We start from the raw sequence: 22,271 nt of genomic DNA, 5'->3' as shown, positions 1-22,271 counted from the left end.
ATGTATATGCAACATGTATTATATGCATAAAATGTGTAACATGTATTGTATTCATAGAATTGTCAATGCATCGTACGAAAGCCCTTGTTATTAGAATTCAAACTTACATTTAGTGCATGACTTGACTTCAGGTTGCATTTAGTGCATGACTTGACTTCAGGTAACCGCTGCCCAGTTTCCGACCGTAATAACTTCAGAAGGAAGCAAACTAGCATGGACCCGGCTGAGAAGCCGTGGATGCTACGAGAGCCCTGGTTTATCAGAACTCAAACCTGCATTGAATACATGAAATGACTCTAGGTAACAGCTGGCCAGTTTTTGATCCTAACTATTTCAGTGACTTGAAAAGCCAAGGTAGCCTAAGAATCAAATCGGAAGATGTAAAATTATCTTGATAAAGATTTTAACTTCATAGAATTTCTTTTGCTTAAACTTGATATTTTGTTTGATTGACCCACTTTTTAAAAATTATATATTTTGTTTTCTTATAAATGTTTTTAAATCTATTTTTTAAATTTATTCTTATTAATGTATTTATAAATTTATTTAAGTTTATTAGTAATTAAAAGTGAGAATACAATTTATTAATAAATAATGTTCAAACAAAAAACTGTAGAAAAATTATTTGAAGAAGATGTTAAGTTCATAGAATCAAATTGGAAAAGCTTACAATTTCTTTTGGTTAAACTTGATATTTTGTTTGATTGATCCATTTTTCTAAATTATATACTTTGTTTTCTTATGAATGTTTCTCAATCTATTTTTAAAATTTTATGTTTATTAATGTATTTATAAATTTTTCAAGTTTGTCGATAATTAAAAGTGAGATTACAACTTATTAATTAATACTCAACATATCAATAGTTTAAAATTTAATATTTGAAAAATATACATTTTAATTGACTTTTGTAACTAATATTATAATAATTTCAAAAAATTGGTTTAATTTTTAAATAGGTATTATTTGCTTTCAAATAAAAATGTTAAATAAGTAGTGGAATATGAACTTATGATTTAAAAAAATAGACTAAATTATTATCAATAGTGAAATAAGAATATCTTGAAATGTCGATTAGGTCTAGGGGAACAAGTTTTTTTTAGAAATTTGCAAATCTAAAAGGACAACTATATTTTCTAAATATTTAAAATTTTCTAGTCAGAGATTTTTTTTATGATTATTTTAGGATTTTTTTTCTTTGTATATACTTAGTTTCAAACAATGAGATTAAAAATAAGTAATCATACATAAAATTTTAACTATGACTAAGAAATTCTAAGAAAGTAATCTAAACTCCCTTACATCTTCTTTGCAACCCTTCCCTATTTGCAAAAGGCTTGAAACTCCTTGAGAATATTTTCTCTTTGTAGATAAGCAATTCCTCTTTAGGAGTCTAGATTTCTTTCCCAATTTACAGGTTTATATTGGTAATTTGAAAAATATATTTGTTAGATCATATTAAATTCTTTTTTCAATATTTCATTCTTGTCCTATTTTATCTTACAAGGGAGTCCTTCACCCCGTTATATATTTATTCTTAAGGTAGTTGGCTCTAAATTATTTATTAATAGTTGAAGGGCCAAGGGTGTTATCTAGGGTTGGTCTTCAAATAGAAGTCTTAATGCTCAGTCCCATATCTAATTTGTCTATTATACAATATTGGTGGGGGCTACAAAAATAAATAAAAAAATAAACTTTAGGAAGTCCTTATATATTTATTTGGCTACTTTAGAGTTAAAGTTCAATGAAACTAAATCCAACATCCTTTTTTTCCCATATCATATGGCTATTTATGTTTTGTTGGTTTGATTTGTTGTGAAACTTGGTTGTCTTTAATATTACAGCTATTATCTGAATATTGATGACCCTTACGGTTGGAAACTGGGCAGCTCTTACCTGAAGTCAAGTCATGTTATAAATGCAAGCTTGAATTCTGTAACCGGAATGCGTACGATACTAGCCTTCTCATGCCGGGTCCTTCCTCTGTTGCTTCCTTCATGACCGGCGGAGCGATCTTTTTCTATATAAATGAATAATCCCTCCTCATATACCCAATCTATCTATCTTCATTCAATCGTTCAATTCAGACGGTATAATGGCGATGGTATCAGATCTTGCGCTTGTTCTTGTGGCTGGACTGGCCATATCTTTACATATGCAACGTAAGATGTGTTGGTAAAATAATACGTGTTGTAGGTTGTTGAATGGTATATACATCTCTCTAGGCCTTACGATAATTTTTGTGTGTGTATGTTTTGTTGCAGAGGCGTGGGCAGTTAAGTTTGATATACGAAACCAGTGCGGGTACACAGTTTGGGCGGCAGGACTACCAGGAGGAGGGCAGCAGCTTGACCAAGGTCAGACATGGACCGTCGATGTGCCGGCAGGGACAAAGGCGGCAAGATTCTGGGGCCGAACTGGCTGTTCTTTCGATGCGAGCGGCCGAGGAACCTGTCAAACTGGTGACTGCAACGGCCAACTGAGCTGCCAAGTCTCGGGGGGCGTTCCGACCACGCTGGTCGAGTACACCCTAAATGGAGATGGCAACCAGGACTTCTACGATGTCTCCCTGGTTGACGGCTTCAACGTTCCTCTCTCCATCAATCCTACAAATGGACAGTGCACTGCCCCTGCATGCAAAGCCGACGTGAATGCTGCTTGCCCTGCTGAATTGAAGGTGAATGGTGGATGCAATAGTGCCTGTACTGTCTTTCAAACTGACCAGTATTGCTGCAGAGGTTCCTATGTCAAGAACTGCCCCGCCACAAACTACTCGATGATGTTCAAGAACCAGTGCCCACAGGCATACAGTTATGCTAAGGACGATTCTTCCAGCACTTTCACCTGCCCCTCTGGTACCACCGACTATAGTATTGTATTCTGTCCCTAGATATATATAGGATCATCATAGTCATTATAACCTCCAAATAATCAGCTATGATCTTATCACCCGTGTATTTAGTATCTGATATATGGTGGCATAAACTATCATTTGGTAGAGTCATGTAAATAAGCCATCGGTTGGTGTAAGGTATACATGCCAGTTTCCAAGTATCACAGTTTATTGTAAATAAAATTCCATCGGTATTTTAATGGGTAATGAGGAAAAGCTAATCCATATGCAGTTATCTTTTTAACATTTTAAGTTCTAATATATTAAATATATATATATATTCAAATAGTACAGATATTTACTTGTTTTGAATTATAAATCTTAATTTTAAAATATAGATTATTTACATTCATCAAATAAAATTTTGAGTCACAATTGATTTTTTTGTAAACTAGCTACTTTTGGGTGTTGCATTCCATATATATTAAAAATTGAAAATTTTTCAATTAAATAACAAATCTAAAATAGGGCCAGAATGCATCTCTACTCTTACTTACGTAGACAAAATCCTACATAGTAGCTACATCCAATATCTCTTATCAGCTTTACATTCAAACTAAACATACTAGAGAAACTAAGTTTCAATTTTCACATTATTACCTTTTGGAATATCTTGATTAGGTTTTTGGTTGTTTGTGAATGCAAAGGACGAGTTGACATGATCTAGACTCACTACATTAATGGAGGCCTTTAAGAAGTCCACACACTTTTGCACTTAGCACTATCAGTTCTTCACCCTATCTCCAACCACCTCAATAGGGAAAGGAACCCATGAGCCAAATTACTTTACAATAATTAAAATTATATTACTTGACATTTTTTTTTTCTTGTTCTTATTTTTATTTAAATGTTATGAGTTATTTTATTTGGAAAGATTATTTCATTTTACTTGAAATTAATTTTATATTTTTTAGTTGAAAGTTGTTATATATTTCTAATTTTGAAATATGTATTCATTATGTATTTATTTTATGTTTGTAGTAAGATATGTCACTCTTTGATGTGACAAGGACATATGGTGCTAATAAGATAGAGTAAGAATTAATAAATAAATATACTCAACACAAAACTAATCTACTTTCCAATACATATTGTATCAACTCAATCCATAATAGTGGATTCTAATAAATTTGCATGGATATACACATATTTAAAATTTTTAAACTATAATAATAAGATGGGAGAAATTTTTCCGTAACTATATATTACATACAAATTGCCTTTATCACATTATTGGTGATATGATAGTAATTATTGTAGACGTATAAATCTGACCACTTTCCTAAATGAATATTTAATATTTATTTTAATCTCATTCTTCTATTTAATTAAATTCTTTATATTCATCTATTTGATTAAATGAATTACTCAATTTATTTAATTAAGTTCACCTAAGCCTTTTCTAGCCTTTGATTAAATAAATTACTTTATTTAATTAAATTCCCCCTTCTCCCCTTTTAATTAAACTTACATTTAATTAAATTAATCCTTGCAAATAAATAATTCTAATTTATTTATTTAAATCCCTCACTTGTATTTATGCAAGTTGCATCTATTTGATTGAAATAAAGTAGTTTTATTTTAATTAAATTCCTTTTTCCTCCACTTCCATTTTCCTACATCTCCCACTTGCCTCCCTAAACCCCTTCTAGATTATTCTAATCAATTCTAATTTAGCCTAATCCATCTCCTAATTATTGTCACATCCCTAAGAAAAGGGAAGTCACTTCTCAAACCCTCAAAGTCTTCAATAACTATTAAAGGCTTTATGTCCTCAACAAGTTAACCCTCAAAGTCTTCATAACCATTAATGGTTAACTCAACCTTCTTTCATGGCTAGAGACTTTCTCTCTAACTCAACCCTCATCTAACCCAAGGGTCTCATAAAACATTCATGGCTTTAACTTTGGTTATCCCTTTAACCCTTGCACAAGAGTTTACTGCTTGGGTAAAAGCTTTATCCAATGGATAACCCTAACCTAACATTAACCCTTAGCTCCTAAGGTAACCATCATGTCTTCTCAAGCATTTAATTATTATTTCATCTCCTCTCAAGCAACCTCTTGTTGACAATTGTCACCATTTCATTGGTGAGAATTGTAAACATGGATTGATAACTTTCAATCCTGGCCCTTGTTAAGATTATCCAATCTTGACCATCCATTTCCCTATTTTCCCTATAAATAGAGCTCTCATTCTCTCATTTTGAGATATCCAAGTTTCATGCATGTAATCTATAGTCATTTTACTGAGCATTTAGCCTCTCTTTGATAAAATCATCTTAATAGCATTTTAGAAGTAATTTTAAATATCATAGCATATCCATGTTAGACTAGTATATATTGTTAGGAGAGGATTGCTAATCTTTATCATAACATAAAATTCATACTAGTTTAAAATCATCATAGATTCAATATCATACATATCTAGGAATGAAATCATGGTAAATTAATCAAACATCACCCATTCTTGGAGTTGTTATTCCTAAGTCACTTTGCTCCGTGATTTGAGAGAAAAGACATTGACTTGAGGGATCCTGTGAGATAGAGAACAATGGAACATCCCTTGGGAAGTTGAGCTATTCAATATAGCTTCATAACTTGCACCAAGAGTCCCATTGGTGTGTGGATCTTTTGGAACCTGAATTTTATGTTTTTGTACACCACTGCATTTCCCACAAACATTTCTGGCACCCACCATGGGGCTCGAAATTAGGTCATTCCCTTCTCACCGACCATTTAAATGGCACTCTAAGAGAAACTCGGGATGACAGGCTTGCTAAACGATTTAACTGCTTGAAATGAAGAAAGCATGAAAGAGTGGTTTGGCATTTTGGTCACCCAATTAAGGGGAGAGCATATACTTTCCACTTTCGAGACAAGGCACTCAAGTGTTCTTTTTAACCTTTCAAAGAAATGATTTGCTAACTTCTGTTTGGAGATTTTGCTCCAAAAAGTATGGTGTTCTTTTTAACCTTTTATAGCAATGATTTTCTATCAAAAAATTGGAAATCCTGGTCAACAAAAGAAATCGTGATTTTGGTCAACAAAATTAAAGTTGATAAGTGAGAACTTTCCCTTTTTCCTTGCACAAAATAAAGATGAGTTTCTTTTACTTTTGCAATAAATTAAAATGAATCCTTTTAGGCACCAAAGGAAGGTGAATTTCTTTTTACCTTTGTTGATTGAAAAGTAAATTTGTTGTTCTTTTAAAACCCGAACGAAGTGTTTTCCTAACTTGGAAGAATGAAATTTTTTTCTTTGTTGTTCTTTTTACCCATGCAATAAGAAAAAGATGAAGTTTTGTTTTAAATACCAAAGGAAAGTATGAAGTTCATTTTAAACATCCCAAAGAACTTATGAGGTTTATTTTAAGCTTTTGCAATAAAAAAGAGGGTGAGTTCTTTTTAACTAACTTTTGAAAGAAAGAAAAGAAAAACTTAAACTAACTCCTATTGCTCCTGCAGAAAAAGGTTTGAACCTGAACAAAATCAGTTAGCAAAATAATCAAATTCTGAGGGTGGGCTTCACAAGCCTAAAATTTTCTTTCTTCGATTACAGTTTTGCGTTTTCCTTTGTTAGAGCTATGCATTAGACTATTGCACAGGTGAGCTACAGAAACGTGCAGATGCACTACAAAAACATGAAAATGTGCTACAAAATGACTTCTATGCGCTAAGATGGTTACCGAATGTTCTACTATGTTTGTCGAATGCGTTATGATGATATAGAATACAACCAGAATATCAGGTGCTAACAAAAAGTCTAAATGTGCTAGTGGAGAGGTCTTCACTAAATAGTATACTAGAAGCACTAACTAATGTTTCTACGCACTAAAGAAAGGTCCCAATGTGCTAAACCAGCTTTCCCACGTGCTTGCAATATTGCTCCTACAAAAAAAATGATAAGATTAATGGGGTTCGGCCCCATGGTGGGCGCCACAAATGTGTGCAGGAAATGTGGTGTACAGAAACGTAAAATTAAGGTTCCAAAAGATCCACACACCAATGGGACTCTTGGTGCAAGTTATGGAGCTATATTGAATAGCTCAACTTCCCAAGGGATGTTCCATTGTTCTCTATCTAACATGATCCCTCAAGTCAATGTCTTTTCTCTCAAATCATTGAGCAAAGTGACTTAGGAATGACAACTCCAAGAATGTCAAGAAAACCCCTCATTCCAAAGGCTCATGGAAAGACTTATTGAAGCAAACGAGGAAAAATATATGCTCATGCTAACTAGAAAAGGAGTTACACTTCCTAAAGATTTTAATACCGAAAACTTAAGGAATGTCGCTGAAAGAATTTTTAGAACAAGGTCTAGAAATTATGCCTATCAAGACCAAAAAATAGAAGAAGAAACACATGGCCCATAAATCATGCATGAACAAAATAACACCCCCGAACACAACCATGGCCGACCTCAGGATAATCTTAATGAAAGGGGGAAGGTTTCCCTCGACATACAAATGCACCCATGGTCACTCTTACACAACAAATCCAAATGCTGCAAAGGCAAATGTAGAACATGCAACAAGGGACCACAATGCGATACTCCTTGGATGAAATCTGTCCTTACTCCTTTGACAGGAGATTAAACATGATACCTTTTCCCCCAAATTCAGATATGCGAAAGTACGACAAATACGATGCTAAAAGTGATCCTCGCAATCATGTTCGGGAATTTTGTACCATAAGCCTAGAGTTTTCTCACGATGATTCTTAATGAGACTATTCCCAAGAAGTTTGGGAGGGAAAACAATGGAGTGGTTGTCTAAACTTACACTTCCCATCAGATCATTTGATGAGTTTGTAAACAAATTTATCACAAAATACTCCTATAATATTTAGGATGCAATCACCATGTTGGATGTATGCAACACCAAACAAAAAAGCAATGAAACATTCATGGTGTTTCTTCAGTGTTGGAGACGTATGGTTTCGAGATATCCTCGAGACATGCCTGAAAAGGAAAAGATGGAGATCTTTATTGACAATCTAAATAGTGAGATGTGTTATCAACTCAAGCTCCAATGCATACCAGCTTTTACCAAGTTGATAGAAAATGGAATCCAAGTAGAGGAAGCCTACATCAAGAAAGGAACATTGAAGTTATTTAAGGAAGGAATTAACTCATCCAACACTCACTCCTTTAACAATAAAAATAACAACAACACTTTAGACAAATCAAGATTTTGGACAAGAAACAAAAACATTGTTAATGATGGAGGAGCTGATGCTAATGATATGAAGTCCAAACAACCAGTATTAGCTTTATGAGGTAATCCACAATCTAACAAAAATCAAAAGGGTGTTAATCAAGGCACTAACACTTATCCACAAAATACCAATCAAGGACCTTCAATTTCAAATACCAATAACAATACCCAAGGCAACAACAATAAACAAGGCTAACTGAGGGAATAATACAAACCAAAGAGGTAACACCAACACTTTCCCAAATAGACACATCTACACACCATTAGGGAAAACCTTAGAATTGACATTTCGAGAACTCCTGGCGAACAAAATTATCACATTACTGACCATAAACAACTTTGAACCCCAGGTCAAACCACCTTGGTGGAATGATTCGTATTTTTGTGATTTTCATCGAAACAAAGGACATCACACAAATGATTTCATGAGGCTTAAGAATATTGGTCAGGATATGATCAATAGAGGTGATTTAATGGTTGATGGTCTCAAAACAAACGGTGACCACGATGCTTTTAAAAATCCTCTTCCAAATTACAAGAAGGGAGGAGCTCCATCATCAAATGATACAAGAGGAGCTTGTATAAATCACCTGTACAACAACACCATCAATCACATATTGATAGATGATAACCAAATAAATGTCATAAAAATCAAGGACAAACAAGACCATGCATCAATCAATGTGACAACCAAAGCTCAAAAATGCGTCTTGAAAGGGCATACATCAACATCCACCACTATTCCCAATACTCAATATGATTTGGTTTATCAACTACAGAGAACTCCTGCTCAAATATCTATACTCGAGTTGCTCAAGTTCTCACCAAAAGATAAGGATATCTTAGAACAAGCATTGGTTGAAACAAACATTCCTCAAGATCTGGACATTGATAAAATTCCAAGCCATGGTGGCTCATATGACAGGGCCTCATAAACTCACCTTTTCCAACATGATAATGTCTCTTTGAGTCATCCACATAACACTCCCCTTCATATCAAAGTCTTAGTCTACAAACATCGAGTTAAAAGAGTATTAATAGATGGAGGAGTTGGTCTCAATATATGTGCTTTAAAGCTTATCCGTGCATTAGGCTTCTTTGAGAAGTCTATTGATCCAAACAAAAAGATCACCATCAAGGCCTATGATGATGAAGACAAGTCATCTAAAGGAACAGTGATACTACCTATTTAGGTAGGACTGATACAAAGGGACACTATGTGCCAAGTCTTAGACATAGACTTAACATACAATATTCTATTGGGTCATCCTTGGATACATGAAATGCAAGTAGTGCCTTCAACATACCATCAGTGTGTCAAATTCCCATATAATGGACAGGAAATCTCCATATCTACCGATAATAATCCTTTTCAACATTGCAATGCTATGGGGACAGCTCAAGACAGCCTAGTTCCACACAATAGGAAAGCTCCAGCTTCCTTAGCATTAGATCATCATCAAGAAAAAATCAAGTCTTTATCCATGGACTTCAAACAAAAGTTGAAATCAAAGATCAAGGCATGGGAGAATACTATTTTGAACCCATGTGTCTATCAAAATTACCAACATCACCAAAATCTCATGGACAACCTTCTGCATCGACACATCAATCAACACAACCCATCACCAAGTTTGATGGAAAATTTATCCAATTGGGCACACTAGCAAATGAATCATAAGGGAAAGACATCCTTAGTTGGCTATACAAGGATGAGGAAGAGGTCAGAGCTGCTACTCTAGAGGTGGCCATACCAACACAACAATATGGTTAATGATTCCTGATCATACGACGGATGGGATACAATAGCAATGGACCTATAGATATTATTGGTGTCTGATTTTTCATCTTGTAAGAACTATGAGATTAGGTGAAAGATAACCTGCATGAAAAGGAGAAATAGGAGGGTCACTTTGGTGAAAGAAGGTCGGCTCATCTGCTCGCCAAAGACAAGAAAAACAAATTGAAACCGAAGATGTTTCCCCTGAACCGGCAAAGGCTTTTACCCTTGATGATGATGACAACTCAGGAGCTCTAGTGAGGAGGGGGGGAGGATGAGGAATTTCAGGTGGAAGGGGAGGAACAAGGGGAGGACAGTAAGGAGGATTCAAAGGGTTTAAGTGATTCTCTAGAGGACAAGGTTGATTCGAAACAAAAATCCTTGCTTCAAAATACTTTTTTAGGATGTGGAAATGGTGCCCTGTTCTCAGGACTCTCCTACCGAGGAGGAGAATTTTAGCATCAAATAATAGCAAAACTAGATAATTAACCTACAAGTTAAGGTCATGAACCTTAAAGCGAAGATGGACGAATATAGGCAAGGACATCAGCTAATGGGAGAGGCCTTGAATTCCCTATGTGCTATTACTGATGAATTATGCAGAATGTCGTTATGGGGTTTGTCTTGAGATAGAGAAAGATGAAGAAAAAAGCAAAAAAGATGAAGGATGTCAACCTGCAAGAGGAGCAGAAAGAGGACATGTTGTAACCTAAGATCTAGAAGGAACTGATGTAGTGTCTTGTGCGGGAATGGAACGTCATCAAGGATGAGTAGGATGCTATTGGGTTGGTGCTTTTTTTTGGTCTGCGTTGATTTCAAAAGATGATAGTATTAGTTTTAACATGGACTTTTATCTAAACAGGCCTGCATGCCTTATGTTGGGTGTTTTCATGTGGATTAAGTACTCTGATACTATTATGAACTCTTTTTAGTTATATGCTAGTAGTTGTATTATGGATAGTAGGAAGTTGGAGAGGGTTATTATGTTTAGTTATGTGGGTATTGTTAGTGTTTTATTACTTTTGAGAGTTGTTTCTATGCTTTCTGGGGTGTTGGCTATCCGATGCCAGCGATTGTGTCGTTGCTCTCTAGTTTATTTGTTTTTTTTGTAAGGGTTTAGGACCCCTTCCCTACTAAAATAATAAAAGACATTTATAAAAAGATATTGCATATGAATTACCTATTTCAAATTGCCCATTAGAATATTGGACTTTTATTTATAGTAAACTGTGATACTTAAAAATTGCATCTAACGCCTTACAACAAATGATGGCTTATTTATATGACTACCGAGTGATAGTTTATGCCACCATATATCAGATACTAAATACGGAGGTGATACACTCATAGCTGATTATTAGGATGTAGATGAGCATACTCCTATATAGATTTAGGGACAGAATACAATACTGTAGTCAGTGGTTCCAGAAGGGCAGGTGAAAGTGCTGGAAGTATCATCCTTGGCATAACTGTAGGCATGAGGGCACTGGTTCTTGAAGATCATCGAGTAGTTTGTGGCAGGGCAGTTGTCGACATAGGCACCTCTGTAGCAATACTGGTCAGTTTGAAAGACAGTGCAGGCACTATTGCATCCGCCATTCACCTTCAACTCAGCAGGGCAAACAGCATTGACGTCGGCTTTGCATGCAGGGGCAGTGCACTGTCCGTTTGTAGGATTGATGGAGAGAGGACCGTTGAATTCGTCCACCAGGGAGACGTCGTAGAAGTCCTTGTTGCCATCTCCATTGAGGGTGTACTCAGCCAGCGTGGTGGGAACGCCTCCCGAGACCTGGCAGCTCAATTGGCCGTTGCAGTCACCGGTTTGACAGGTTCCTCGGTCGCTCGCATCAAAAGAGCAGCCGGTTCGGCCCCAGAATCTTGCTCCCTTTGTCCCTGCCGGCACATCGACGGTCCATGTCTTACCCTGGTCGAGCTGCTGCCCTCCGCCGGGTAATCCTGCCGCCCAAACCGTGTACCTGCACTGGTTCGTTATCTCAAACTTAACTGCTGCCGCCTCTGCAACAAAAAACACACGCATATTATTATTGTGAACCTCGGATATATAGTGTATTCAATCTAAAACTCTTATGTTACCAATACAGCTTACCTTGCATCTGAAGATATATAGCCAGTCCAGCCACAAGAATAAGCACAAGATCTGATACTGTTGCCATTATACCGTCTGTATTGAACGGTCGAATGAAGATGGATAGATTGAGTATATGAAGAAGGATTCATCATTTATATAGGAAAAGATCTCCCGGGCAGACACGAAGGAAGCATGGACTCAGTCTGAGCAGTAGTGTGACGTACGAGGGCACCCTCTATCCAGCTTCTACGATGCATCTGCATGTAGTTATATGTCTATGTAAAATGCATTATATGCATAGGATGTGTAACATGCATTGTATGAATAAGATTCTAAGATGCATCTAGATGCAGTTATATGTATATGCAACATGTATTATATGCATAAAATGTGTAACATGTATTGTATTCATAGAATTGTCAATGCATCGTACGAAAGCCCTTGTTATTAGAATTCAAACTTACATTTAGTGCATGACTTGACTTCAGGTTGCATTTAGTGCATGACTTGACTTCAGGTAACCGCTGCCCAGTTTCCGACCGTAATAACTTCAGAAGGAAGCAAACTAGCATGGACCCGGCTGAGAAGCCGTGGATGCTACGAGAGCCCTGGTTTATCAGAACTCAAACCTGCATTGAATACATGAAATGACTCTAGGTAACAGCTGGCCAGTTTTTGATCCTAACTATTTCAGTGACTTGAAAAGCCAAGGTAGCCTAAGAATCAAATCGGAAGATGTAAAATTATCTTGATAAAGATTTTAACTTCATAGAATTTCTTTTGCTTAAACTTGATATTTTGTTTGATTGACCCACTTTTTAAAAATTATATATTTTGTTTTCTTATAAATGTTTTTAAATCTATTTTTTAAATTTATTCTTATTAATGTATTTATAAATTTATTTAATTTTATTAGTAATTAAAAGTGAGAATACAATTTATTAATAAATAATGTTCAAACAAAAAACTGTAGAAAAATTATTTGAAGAAGATGTTAAGTTCATAGAATCAAATTGGAAAAGCTTACAATTTCTTTTGGTTAAACTTGATATTTTGTTTGATTGATCCATTTTTCTAAATTATATACTTTGTTTTCTTATGAATGTTTCTCAATCTATTTTTAAAATTTTATGTTTATTAATGTATTTATAAATTTTTCAAGTTTGTCGATAATTAAAAGTGAGATTACAACTTATTAATTAATACTCAACATATCAATAGTTTAAAATTTAATATTTGAAAAATATACATTTTAATTGACTTTTGTAACTAATATTATAATAATTTCAAAAAATTGGTTTAATTTTTAAATAGGTATTATTTGCTTTCAAATAAAAATGTTAAATAAGTAGTGGAATATGAACTTATGATTTAAAAAAATAGACTAAATTATTATCAATAGTGAAATAAGAATATCTTGAAATGTCGATTAGGTCTAGGGGAACAAGTTTTTTTTAGAAATTTGCAAATCTAAAAGGACAACTATATTTTCTAAATATTTAAAATTTTCTAGTCAGAGATTTTTTTTATGATTATTTTAGGATTTTTTTTCTTTGTATATACTTAGTTTCAAACAATGAGATTAAAAATAAGTAATCATACATAAAATTTTAACTATGACTAAGAAATTCTAAGAAAGTAATCTAAACTCCCTTACATCTTCTTTGCAACCCTTCCCTATTTGCAAAAGGCTTGAAACTCCTTGAGAATATTTTCTCTTTGTAGATAAGCAATTCCTCTTTAGGAGTCTAGATTTCTTTCCCAATTTACAGGTTTATATTGGTAATTTGAAAAATATATTTGTTAGATCATATTAAATTCTTTTTTCAATATTTCATTCTTGTCCTATTTTATCTTACAAGGGAGTCCTTCACCCCGTTATATATTTATTCTTAAGGTAGTTGGCTCTAAATTATTTATTAATAGTTGAAGGGCCAAGGGTGTTATCTAGGGTTGGTCTTCAAATAGAAGTCTTAATGCTCAGTCCCATATCTAATTTGTCTATTATACAATATTGGTGGGGGCTACAAAAATAAATAAAAAAATAAACTTTAGGAAGTCCTTATATATTTATTTGGCTACTTTAGAGTTAAAGTTCAATGAAACTAAATCCAACATCCTTTTTTTCCCATATCATATGGCTATTTATGTTTTGTTGGTTTGATTTGTTGTGAAACTTGGTTGTCTTTAATATTACAGCTATTATCTGAATATTGATGACCCTTACGGTTGGAAACTGGGCAGCTCTTACCTGAAGTCAAGTCATGTTATAAATGCAAGCTTGAATTCTGTAACCGGAATGCGTACGATACTAGCCTTCTCATGCCGGGTCCTTCCTCTGTTGCTTCCTTCATGACCGGCGGAGCGATCTTTTTCTATATAAATGAATAATCCCTCCTCATATACCCAATCTATCTATCTTCATTCAATCGTTCAATTCAGACGGTATAATGGCGATGGTATCAGATCTTGCGCTTGTTCTTGTGGCTGGACTGGCCATATCTTTACATATGCAACGTAAGATGTGTTGGTAAAATAATACGTGTTGTAGGTTGTTGAATGGTATATACATCTCTCTAGGCCTTACGATAATTTTTGTGTGTGTATGTTTTGTTGCAGAGGCGTGGGCAGTTAAGTTTGATATACGAAACCAGTGCGGGTACACAGTTTGGGCGGCAGGACTACCAGGAGGAGGGCAGCAGCTTGACCAAGGTCAGACATGGACCGTCGATGTGCCGGCAGGGACAAAGGCGGCAAGATTCTGGGGCCGAACTGGCTGTTCTTTCGATGCGAGCGGCCGAGGAACCTGTCAAACTGGTGACTGCAACGGCCAACTGAGCTGCCAAGTCTCGGGGGGCGTTCCGACCACGCTGGTCGAGTACACCCTAAATGGAGATGGCAACCAGGACTTCTACGATGTCTCCCTGGTTGACGGCTTCAACGTTCCTCTCTCCATCAATCCTACAAATGGACAGTGCACTGCCCCTGCATGCAAAGCCGACGTGAATGCTGCTTGCCCTGCTGAATTGAAGGTGAATGGTGGATGCAATAGTGCCTGTACTGTCTTTCAAACTGACCAGTATTGCTGCAGAGGTTCCTATGTCAAGAACTGCCCCGCCACAAACTACTCGATGATGTTCAAGAACCAGTGCCCACAGGCATACAGTTATGCTAAGGACGATTCTTCCAGCACTTTCACCTGCCCCTCTGGTACCACCGACTATAGTATTGTATTCTGTCCCTAGATATATATAGGATCATCATAGTCATTATAACCTCCAAATAATCAGCTATGATCTTATCACCCGTGTATTTAGTATCTGATATATGGTGGCATAAACTATCATTTGGTAGAGTCATGTAAATAAGCCATCGGTTGGTGTAAGGTATACATGCCAGTTTCCAAGTATCACAGTTTATTGTAAATAAAATTCCATCGGTATTTTAATGGGTAATGAGGAAAAGCTAATCCATATGCAGTTATCTTTTTAACATTTTAAGTTCTAATATATTAAATATATATATATATTCAAATAGTACAGATATTTACTTGTTTTGAATTATAAATCTTAATTTTAAAATATAGATTATTTACATTCATCAAATAAAATTTTGAGTCACAATTGATTTTTTTGTAAACTAGCTACTTTTGGGTGTTGCATTCCATATATATTAAAAATTGAAAATTTTTCAATTAAATAACAAATCTAAAATAGGGCCAGAATGCATCTCTACTCTTACTTACGTAGACAAAATCCTACATAGTAGCTACATCCAATATCTCTTATCAGCTTTACATTCAAACTAAACATACTAGAGAAACTAAGTTTCAATTTTCACATTATTACCTTTTGGAATATCTTGATTAGGTTTTTGGTTGTTTGTGAATGCAAAGGACGAGTTGACATGATCTAGACTCACTACATTAATGGAGGCCTTTAAGAAGTCCACACACTTTTGCACTTAGCACTATCAGTTCTTCACCCTATCTCCAACCACCTCAATAGGGAAAGGAACCCATGAGCCAAATTACTTTACAATAATTAAAATTATATTACTTGACATTTTTTTTTTCTTGTTCTTATTTTTATTTAAATGTTATGAGTTATTTTATTTGGAAAGATTATTTCATTTTACTTGAAATTAATTTTATATTTTTTAGTTGAAAGTTGTTATATATTTCTAATTTTGAAATATGTATTCATTATGTATTTATTTTATGTTTGTAGTAAGATATGTCACTCTTTGATGTGACAAGGACATATGGTGCTAATAAGATAGAGTAAGAATTAATAAATAAATATACTCAACACAAAACTAATCTACTTTCCAATACATATTGTATCAACTCAATCCATAATAGTGGATTCTAATAAATTTGCATGGATATACACATATTTAAAATTTTTAAACTATAATAATAAGATGGGAGAAATTTTTCCGTAACTATATATTACATACAAATTGCCTTTATCACATTATTGGTGATATGATAGTAATTATTGTAGACGTATAAATCTGACCACTTTCCTAAATGAATATTTAATATTTATTTTAATCTCATTCTTCTATTTAATTAAATTCTTTATATTCATCTATTTGATTAAATGAATTACTCAATTTATTTAATTAAGTTCACCTAAGCCTTTTCTAGCCTTTGATTAAATAAATTACTTTATTTAATTAAATTCCCCCTTCTCCCCTTTTAATTAAACTTACATTTAATTAAATTAATCCTTGCAAATAAATAATTCTAATTTATTTATTTAAATCCCTCACTTGTATTTATGCAAGTTGCATCTATTTGATTGAAATAAAGTAGTTTTATTTTAATTAAATTCCTTTTTCCTCCACTTCCATTTTCCTACATCTCCCACTTGCCTCCCTAAACCCCTTCTAGATTATTCTAATCAATTCTAATTTAGCCTAATCCATCTCCTAATTATTGTCACATCCCTAAGAAAAGGGAAGTCACTTCTCAAACCCTCAAAGTCTTCAATAACTATTAAAGGCTTTATGTCCTCAACAAGTTAACCCTCAAAGTCTTCATAACCATTAATGGTTAACTCAACCTTCTTTCATGGCTAGAGACTTTCTCTCTAACTCAACCCTCATCTAACCCAAGGGTCTCATAAAACATTCATGGCTTTAACTTTGGTTATCCCTTTAACCCTTGCACAAGAGTTTACTGCTTGGGTAAAAGCTTTATCCAATGGATAACCCTAACCTAACATTAACCCTTAGCTCCTAAGGTAACCATCATGTCTTCTCAAGCATTTAATTATTATTTCATCTCCTCTCAAGCAACCTCTTGTTGACAATTGTCACCATTTCATTGGTGAGAATTGTAAACATGGATTGATAACTTTCAATCCTGGCCCTTGTTAAGATTATCCAATCTTGACCATCCATTTCCCTATTTTCCCTATAAATAGAGCTCTCATTCTCTCATTTTGAGATATCCAAGTTTCATGCATGTAATCTATAGTCATTTTACTGAGCATTTAGCCTCTCTTTGATAAAATCATCTTAATAGCATTTTAGAAGTAATTTTAAATATCATAGCATATCCATGTTAGACTAGTATATATTGTTAGGAGAGGATTGCTAATCTTTATCATAACATAAAATTCATACTAGTTTAAAATCATCATAGATTCAATATCATACATATCTAGGAATGAAATCATGGTAAATTAATCAAACATCACCCATTCTTGGAGTTGTTATTCCTAAGTCACTTTGCTCCGTGATTTGAGAGAAAAGACATTGACTTGAGGGATCCTGTGAGATAGAGAACAATGGAACATCCCTTGGGAAGTTGAGCTATTCAATATAGCTTCATAACTTGCACCAAGAGTCCCATTGGTGTGTGGATCTTTTGGAACCTGAATTTTATGTTTTTGTACACCACTGCATTTCCCACAAACATTTCTGGCACCCACCATGGGGCTCGAAATTAGGTCATTCCCTTCTCACCGACCATTTAAATGGCACTCTAAGAGAAACTCGGGATGACAGGCTTGCTAAACGATTTAACTGCTTGAAATGAAGAAAGCATGAAAGAGTGGTTTGGCATTTTGGTCACCCAATTAAGGGGAGAGCATATACTTTCCACTTTCGAGACAAGGCACTCAAGTGTTCTTTTTAACCTTTCAAAGAAATGATTTGCTAACTTCTGTTTGGAGATTTTGCTCCAAAAAGTATGGTGTTCTTTTTAACCTTTTATAGCAATGATTTTCTATCAAAAAATTGGAAATCCTGGTCAACAAAAGAAATCGTGATTTTGGTCAACAAAATTAAAGTTGATAAGTGAGAACTTTCCCTTTTTCCTTGCACAAAATAAAGATGAGTTTCTTTTACTTTTGCAATAAATTAAAATGAATCCTTTTAGGCACCAAAGGAAGGTGAATTTCTTTTTACCTTTGTTGATTGAAAAGTAAATTTGTTGTTCTTTTAAAACCCGAACGAAGTGTTTTCCTAACTTGGAAGAATGAAATTTTTTTCTTTGTTGTTCTTTTTACCCATGCAATAAGAAAAAGATGAAGTTTTGTTTTAAATACCAAAGGAAAGTATGAAGTTCATTTTAAACATCCCAAAGAACTTATGAGGTTTATTTTAAGCTTTTGCAATAAAAAAGAGGGTGAGTTCTTTTTAACTAACTTTTGAAAGAAAGAAAAGAAAAACTTAAACTAACTCCTATTGCTCCTGCAGAAAAAGGTTTGAACCTGAACAAAATCAGTTAGCAAAATAATCAAATTCTGAGGGTGGGCTTCACAAGCCTAAAATTTTCTTTCTTCGATTACAGTTTTGCGTTTTCCTTTGTTAGAGCTATGCATTAGACTATTGCACAGGTGAGCTACAGAAACGTGCAGATGCACTACAAAAACATGAAAATGTGCTACAAAATGACTTCTATGCACTAAGATGGTTACCGAATGTTCTACTATGTTTGTCGAATGCGTTATGATGATATAGAATACAACCAGAATATCAGGTGCTAACAAAAAGTCTAAATGTGCTAGTGGAGAGGTCTTCACTAAATAGTATACTAGAAGCACTAACTAATGTTTCTACGCACTAAAGAAAGGTCCCAATGTGCTAAACCAGCTTTCCCACGTGCTTGCAATATTGCTCCTACAAAAAAAATGATAAGATTAATGGGGTTCGGCCCCATGGTGGGCGCCACAAATGTGTGCAGGAAATGTGGTGTACAGAAACGTAAAATTAAGGTTCCAAAAGATCCACACACCAATGGGACTCTTGGTGCAAGTTATGGAGCTATATTGAATAGCTCAACTTCCCAAGGGATGTTCCATTGTTCTCTATCTAACATGATCCCTCAAGTCAATGTCTTTTCTCTCAAATCATTGAGCAAAGTGACTTAGGAATGACAACTCCAAGAATGTCAAGAAAACCCCTCATTCCAAAGGCTCATGGAAAGACTTATTGAAGCAAACGAGGAAAAATATATGCTCATGCTAACTAGAAAAGGAGTTACACTTCCTAAAGATTTTAATACCGAAAACTTAAGGAATGTCGCTGAAAGAATTTTTAGAACAAGGTCTAGAAATTATGCCTATCAAGACCAAAAAATAGAAGAAGAAACACATGGCCCATAAATCATGCATGAACAAAATAACACCCCCGAACACAACCATGGCCGACCTCAGGATAATCTTAATGAAAGGGGGAAGGTTTCCCTCGACATACAAATGCACCCATGGTCACTCTTACACAACAAATCCAAATGCTGCAAAGGCAAATGTAGAACATGCAACAAGGGACCACAATGCGATACTCCTTGGATGAAATCTGTCCTTACTCCTTTGACAGGAGATTAAACATGATACCTTTTCCCCCAAATTCAGATATGCGAAAGTACGACAAATACGATGCTAAAAGTGATCCTCGCAATCATGTTCGGGAATTTTGTACCATAAGCCTAGAGTTTTCTCACGATGATTCTTAATGAGACTATTCCCAAGAAGTTTGGGAGGGAAAACAATGGAGTGGTTGTCTAAACTTACACTTCCCATCAGATCATTTGATGAGTTTGTAAACAAATTTATCACAAAATACTCCTATAATATTTAGGATGCAATCACCATGTTGGATGTATGCAACACCAAACAAAAAAGCAATGAAACATTCATGGTGTTTCTTCAGTGTTGGAGACGTATGGTTTCGAGATATCCTCGAGACATGCCTGAAAAGGAAAAGATGGAGATCTTTATTGACAATCTAAATAGTGAGATGTGTTATCAACTCAAGCTCCAATGCATACCAGCTTTTACCAAGTTGATAGAAAATGGAATCCAAGTAGAGGAAGCCTACATCAAGAAAGGAACATTGAAGTTATTTAAGGAAGGAATTAACTCATCCAACACTCACTCCTTTAACAATAAAAATAACAACAACACTTTAGACAAATCAAGATTTTGGACAAGAAACAAAAACATTGTTAATGATGGAGGAGCTGATGCTAATGATATGAAGTCCAAACAACCAGTATTAGCTTTATGAGGTAATCCACAATCTAACAAAAATCAAAAGGGTGTTAATCAAGGCACTAACACTTATCCACAAAATACCAATCAAGGACCTTCAATTTCAAATACCAATAACAATACCCAAGGCAACAACAATAAACAAGGCTAACTGAGGGAATAATACAAACCAAAGAGGTAACACCAACACTTTCCCAAATAGACACATCTACACACCATTAGGGAAAACCTTAGAATTGACATTTCGAGAACTCCTGGCGAACAAAATTATCACATTACTGACCATAAACAACTTTGAACCCCAGGTCAAACCACCTTGGTGGAATGATTCGTATTTTTGTGATTTTCATCGAAACAAAGGACATCACACAAATGATTTCATGAGGCTTAAGAATATTGGTCAGGATATGATCAATAGAGGTGATTTAATGGTTGATGGTCTCAAAACAAACGGTGACCACGATGCTTTTAAAAATCCTCTTCCAAATTACAAGAAGGGAGGAGCTCCATCATCAAATGATACAAGAGGAGCTTGTATAAATCACCTGTACAACAACACCATCAATCACATATTGATAGATGATAACCAAATAAATGTCATAAAAATCAAGGACAAACAAGACCATGCATCAATCAATGTGACAACCAAAGCTCAAAAATGCGTCTTGAAAGGGCATACATCAACATCCACCACTATTCCCAATACTCAATATGATTTGGTTTATCAACTACAGAGAACTCCTGCTCAAATATCTATACTCGAGTTGCTCAAGTTCTCACCAAAAGATAAGGATATCTTAGAACAAGCATTGGTTGAAACAAACATTCCTCAAGATCTGGACATTGATAAAATTCCAAGCCATGGTGGCTCATATGACAGGGCCTCATAAACTCACCTTTTCCAACATGATAATGTCTCTTTGAGTCATCCACATAACACTCCCCTTCATATCAAAGTCTTAGTCTACAAACATCGAGTTAAAAGAGTATTAATAGATGGAGGAGTTGGTCTCAATATATGTGCTTTAAAGCTTATCCGTGCATTAGGCTTCTTTGAGAAGTCTATTGATCCAAACAAAAAGATCACCATCAAGGCCTATGATGATGAAGACAAGTCATCTAAAGGAACAGTGATACTACCTATTTAGGTAGGACTGATACAAAGGGACACTATGTGCCAAGTCTTAGACATAGACTTAACATACAATATTCTATTGGGTCATCCTTGGATACATGAAATGCAAGTAGTGCCTTCAACATACCATCAGTGTGTCAAATTCCCATATAATGGACAGGAAATCTCCATATCTACCGATAATAATCCTTTTCAACATTGCAATGCTATGGGGACAGCTCAAGACAGCCTAGTTCCACACAATAGGAAAGCTCCAGCTTCCTTAGCATTAGATCATCATCAAGAAAAAATCAAGTCTTTATCCATGGACTTCAAACAAAAGTTGAAATCAAAGATCAAGGCATGGGAGAATACTATTTTGAACCCATGTGTCTATCAAAATTACCAACATCACCAAAATCTCATGGACAACCTTCTGCATCGACACATCAATCAACACAACCCATCACCAAGTTTGATGGAAAATTTATCCAATTGGGCACACTAGCAAATGAATCATAAGGGAAAGACATCCTTAGTTGGCTATACAAGGATGAGGAAGAGGTCAGAGCTGCTACTCTAGAGGTGGCCATACCAACACAACAATATGGTTAATGATTCCTGATCATACGACGGATGGGATACAATAGCAATGGACCTATAGATATTA

General features: G+C 34.9%; 3 protein-coding genes across 3 annotated transcripts; 2 read left to right on the top strand and 1 right to left on the bottom strand.

Annotated features, from left to right (window-relative positions):
• Positions 1 to 2,057: 2,057 nt before the first annotated feature.
• On the top strand, positions 2,058 to 3,116 carry LOC131864498 (pathogenesis-related thaumatin-like protein 3.7). Its single transcript, XM_059215268.1, has 2 exons — positions 2,058 to 2,160; positions 2,263 to 3,116. Exons 1-2 carry the CDS (start codon positions 2,094 to 2,096, stop codon positions 2,886 to 2,888), a joined length of 693 nt encoding a protein of 230 aa, XP_059071251.1. The 5' UTR covers positions 2,058 to 2,093; the 3' UTR covers positions 2,889 to 3,116.
• Positions 3,117 to 11,278: 8,162 nt separating this feature from the next.
• On the bottom strand, positions 11,279 to 12,062 carry LOC131864476 (pathogenesis-related thaumatin-like protein 3.7). The gene is made up of 2 exons (XM_059215247.1): positions 11,996 to 12,062; positions 11,279 to 11,904 (listed from the first exon to the last, which is right to left on the bottom strand). Exons 1-2 carry the CDS (start codon positions 12,060 to 12,062, stop codon positions 11,279 to 11,281), a joined length of 693 nt encoding a protein of 230 aa, XP_059071230.1.
• A 2,329-nt stretch (positions 12,063 to 14,391) lies between these two features.
• On the top strand, positions 14,392 to 15,449 carry LOC131864496 (pathogenesis-related thaumatin-like protein 3.7). The gene is made up of 2 exons (XM_059215266.1): positions 14,392 to 14,494; positions 14,597 to 15,449. The coding sequence occupies exons 1-2, from the start codon at positions 14,428 to 14,430 to the stop codon at positions 15,220 to 15,222; spliced, it is 693 nt and encodes a 230-aa protein (XP_059071249.1). The 5' UTR covers positions 14,392 to 14,427; the 3' UTR covers positions 15,223 to 15,449.
• The last annotated feature ends 6,822 nt before the right edge of the window (positions 15,450 to 22,271 follow it).

This window comes from Cryptomeria japonica, unplaced genomic scaffold (assembly GCF_030272615.1).
Source record: "Cryptomeria japonica unplaced genomic scaffold, Sugi_1.0 HiC_scaffold_87, whole genome shotgun sequence".
Classification (NCBI taxonomy): domain Eukaryota; kingdom Viridiplantae; phylum Streptophyta; class Pinopsida; order Cupressales; family Cupressaceae; genus Cryptomeria; species Cryptomeria japonica.
Note: the sequence above shows the minus strand (reverse complement) of the source record. Positions and strands in the feature narration are given on the sequence as shown.

What these genes read in the sequence shown, in the direction of transcription:
- LOC131864498 (XM_059215268.1), top strand. Translation starts at nt 2,094, where the DNA reads ATGGCGATGGTATCAGATCTTGCGCTTGTTCTTGTGGCTGGACTGGCC. An exon ending in CATATCTTTACATATGCAAC is followed by an intron (nt 2,161 to 2,262) that starts GTAAGATGTGTT and finishes GTTTTGTTGCAG; the next exon opens with AGGCGTGGGCAGTTAAGTTT.
- LOC131864476 (XM_059215247.1), bottom strand. Translation starts at nt 12,062, where the DNA reads ATGGCAACAGTATCAGATCTTGTGCTTATTCTTGTGGCTGGACTGGCT. An exon ending in TATATATCTTCAGATGCAAG is followed by an intron (nt 11,905 to 11,995) that starts GTAAGCTGTATT and finishes TTTTTGTTGCAG; the next exon opens with AGGCGGCAGCAGTTAAGTTT.
- LOC131864496 (XM_059215266.1), top strand. Translation starts at nt 14,428, where the DNA reads ATGGCGATGGTATCAGATCTTGCGCTTGTTCTTGTGGCTGGACTGGCC. An exon ending in CATATCTTTACATATGCAAC is followed by an intron (nt 14,495 to 14,596) that starts GTAAGATGTGTT and finishes GTTTTGTTGCAG; the next exon opens with AGGCGTGGGCAGTTAAGTTT.